We start from the raw sequence: 3,591 nt of genomic DNA, 5'->3' as shown, positions 1-3,591 counted from the left end.
AGAGAGCTGGGGCAGGTCTGTGGTTTTTCCCATCCCACACTTTATTATTATTTATTAGCATTTAATGTTTATCACAGTCATGCCTAGAAGCCAACTGAGAATGGTGCCTCATTGTGCGAGGTGCTGTATAAACAGAATAAGAGTTTATAATCTAAATGGACAAGATGGGCAGAGGAAAGGATAAAAAGCCTCATGGGAAAGTTTTACCAGTTATACTGATAAAGATGTACTAGCACAACCCCTTATGTGGACACCCTTATTCCACTATGAGAGAAGCTTTTTTCCCCCCAATGTAGCTTAAGCCCCTTCCTAAGCTCCAGCAGCTAAAGTAAAAAAGGCCACTCTTGTATTGGAATCACAGTGTCTTTGAGGGAAGGTTATGCAGGTATAGCTATGTCGATTTAAATTCACACCTCAGGTTCTACTGAATAGTTTTTCCCAGATAGACAAAGCCTCATGCACATGCAGAATGAGCAAGACAAAAGCCATGGTAGTGCCCCAACGTTTGGTTTGAGTTTGTTGTTTAAATCTTTTTGGTGGCGTTTGTGTTAGGAGAGGATTAGTTAGATGGAAGGACAGGATGGCGGGTTTAGAGCAAATAGCCAATCAGCACTGGGGCGGGATTGGGTTGCGTCCTTCATCCTTCTGCATCTCCAATGATTGACATTCAGGGCAGGGATGGATTCAGATATTTGAGGTTTAGGCAGAGAAAAAAACTCCTCCCCTGTGCACACTTCTGCCTTCCACTTCTAAACTTGAAGTAATGATTCTGCAAACACTTACTACATACTTCACTTGAGCAATGTGAATTGAGCTCAATGGGGCTACTTTGCAGTGTAAAATTAAGCATGTGCATGAATGCAACTGGGACTCAAGTATGGCCCGAGTGCTTCAGAACATGAGTGGAGATGTTTTATAACTGCGTTCATCTAAGTATTTCTGAACACAGAAATTAAAAGACAAGGCCAACTGCTACGCCCTATCCAGCCAAGCTTTGGCTGCTACTGGACGGGGAAGACAGCAAACATGGTGTGAAATCTGGATTTCGGATACACCCAAAGTTCAGGGAGTTTGGATGTAGAGTTCCAATTCTGGCTATTGAAAAGATCTGGCTTGGGATCTAGGTTTGGTCTGAACTTCTCCAAAGCAGGCGGATATTTAGATCCAGTTTTAGTTCCAAAAGAAAGGAGGTTAGAGCACAGATGGAATAAGAATTAGACAGAAGGGAGAAGGGTTAAAAGATCTAATGTAAGATGAACCCACCCACACACTCCTTGCAGTGTTCCTTCCATAAATGCTAATGTGACTCATACCGGACCCTGTCCTGGACGGCTAAGCACAAAGCAGAGAGCAGCACTGGGAGGCAGCAGCAAAGGACAGAGAGTTTATTGCACAGTCATGGAGGTTGCAGGCAACTAGTGTCTCTTTCCAGCTACCTGCATCTCTGAGCACAATGGACTCTGGTGAAATGTCCAAGACAGCTAACTAGCAGGAGTGCAGTTTCCTACACACTGCCCAGGGGCTGTACTACACACATGTAGCCGGCAGCACTTAATTGCTACATTTGCTCAGAGTCCATCCACAGCTGAGAAGTCCGTGTGATTGCTATCCATTTAAATCCCTCGTCAGCAACACCACATGGTTGTTGCTTAGTTAATTACCCTCACCAGCTTCATGTGGTCAGTTTTTTTGTAAACCTCCTGCCAACTGCTCCACATGATCAAAACCACTCTTGCTGGAGCTCCGCACAGTTAGTGTCTCAGCTGGACCATGTGGTCCTAGAGTGGAAAAGCTACTTCTTTTTAGACATCCCCTTTCAGCCAGCTGTTCTTGGCCACTTGTCCCACCCCAGGCCGGGAAGCTGGACTGAACTGGAGTAGCTGGGTGATGAGGGTTTTGCAGGGCTCAGGCAGAGGAGGAAGACCGTCAGGGTAGAGGACACCCTTCTTCTGGCGGCGGGGCATGCTGAGGATGTGGGTGTCGTCGAAGGGCATGCAGCCAGTCACCATCACATATAGCACCACCCCCAAGCTCCATATGTCGTACTTCTTGGCGTCATAGGGAATGCCCAGCAGCACCTCGGGGGAGGCATAGGCAGCTGATCCGCAATAGGTGGTGCTCAGGTTTGGGTAGCCACATGCCTCTTTGCCAAAGCCAAAGTCAGTGAGCTTTGCCCGGCGGCCATCAGAGGTGAGCAAGACGTTCTCACACTTGAGGTCCCGGTGCACCAGGTTCCGGTCATGCAGGTAGCACACGGCACCCACGATCTGTCCAAAGATGTCCCGGGCATCAGGGACACAAGGTAGTTTCCCCAGTCGCTGCACCAGCTGGAGCAGATCAGTGGACGCTGCTTCCATCACGATGTAGAGTTTCCCATTGCAGACCTCGATGAACTCAAAAATCCGTACAATGTGAGGATGCCGGATCACTCGCAGGATGGAGAGTTCCCGTGGCAAAAACTTGTTTACAAAGTCGGGGGGTGCCCGGTGCCGATCCACCACCTTGATGGCTAGTGGGCCTTTGTACTTGGCTGAGGTGGCCACCCTCACCTTAGAATAACTGCCCTCACCCAGGGTCTGGCCCAACTTGTAGCCCAGATTACCCAGCACCTTATCCCCTGGGGAGCCCCCTGACATGGCACAGGGTCGTTTGGGGGCTTAACAAGACTAGGTTTATCTTTTTGGGACGGATGGCTTCAACCCATTGCGTCTGGCATCTGGTACACATTCATTCCCATATGTCCACTGGCTGCTTGCCCCAGATGCATCACTGCACACTGGGTATTGTGAAGTGCCAGGAGTGTCATATACCACTGGTAACCGGGGGTGTCATATAGCCCTATTGTTCTCCCATCCCCCCCTTGAGAACCCAGGAGTCCCACAGTGCTTAGTTGAGAGGTTTAAAATCAGACTTCAAAGTCTCAGACAATTAAAATCAGACTTCTTAGTGTACGCCTATAACAAAGGCATTTTTCCACCTGCTTTTTAAAAATGTACCTCTCATTTAGAAAGTCTAGGAACAAAAGGCTTCAAACTTAAAGCAACAAATTACATTAAAAACCCACATTTGGGGAGAAACATGTACAGAGTCCAGTCCCAACACAGTGGAGGGACGAGAAAGGATGAGCATCCTGTAATTTGCTACAGAATCCCGTAATTCATCCTTAGCCATAGGACTGAGATTGAGATTGCCATGGAATACAACACAGGGTCTTGTGTAAACAGAGTTAGGGTGATTTTCTTGTTTCCAGTAGTGTTCACACCCTCTTTGGATTGGCTTTAGCATAGCTGATTTACCTTTGCTCATCAAAATATGCCCAACAAATAAATAACAAGACTGTGTCAAGTCTCCTACTACAATTATAACCCCAGATGCTCTTGCACTCCCTTCACTGCTCTGGAAATGACACCAGCTGATCTTGTGCTATACTTTAGTTACTCAATGTGGATTATTCTTCAGAATTAAAAGTAGGAGCATTTGCAGCGGTCACTTTGCTAAATGCTGCTACTCCATCTTTGGTTGTGGTGAAAGCATTTTTTTTTAAAGATGGAAACAAATGGATCATTTCCTCCCTCCTTTCTGCCAGTCATG

General features: G+C 47.0%; 1 protein-coding gene across 1 annotated transcript; it reads right to left on the bottom strand.

The window, feature by feature from the left end:
- Positions 1–1,802: 1,802 nt before the first annotated feature.
- On the bottom strand, positions 1,803–2,636 carry LOC115660024 (testis-specific serine/threonine-protein kinase 6-like). Its single transcript, XM_030580944.1, has one exon. It carries the CDS (start codon positions 2,634–2,636, stop codon positions 1,803–1,805), a length of 834 nt encoding a protein of 277 aa, XP_030436804.1.
- Positions 2,637–3,591: the final 955 nt, after the last annotated feature.

This window comes from Gopherus evgoodei, chromosome 11 (genome assembly GCF_007399415.2).
Source record: "Gopherus evgoodei ecotype Sinaloan lineage chromosome 11, rGopEvg1_v1.p, whole genome shotgun sequence".
Taxonomy (NCBI): Eukaryota; Metazoa; Chordata; order Testudines; family Testudinidae; genus Gopherus; species Gopherus evgoodei.
This window is presented reverse-complemented; position numbering and strand designations above follow the sequence as displayed.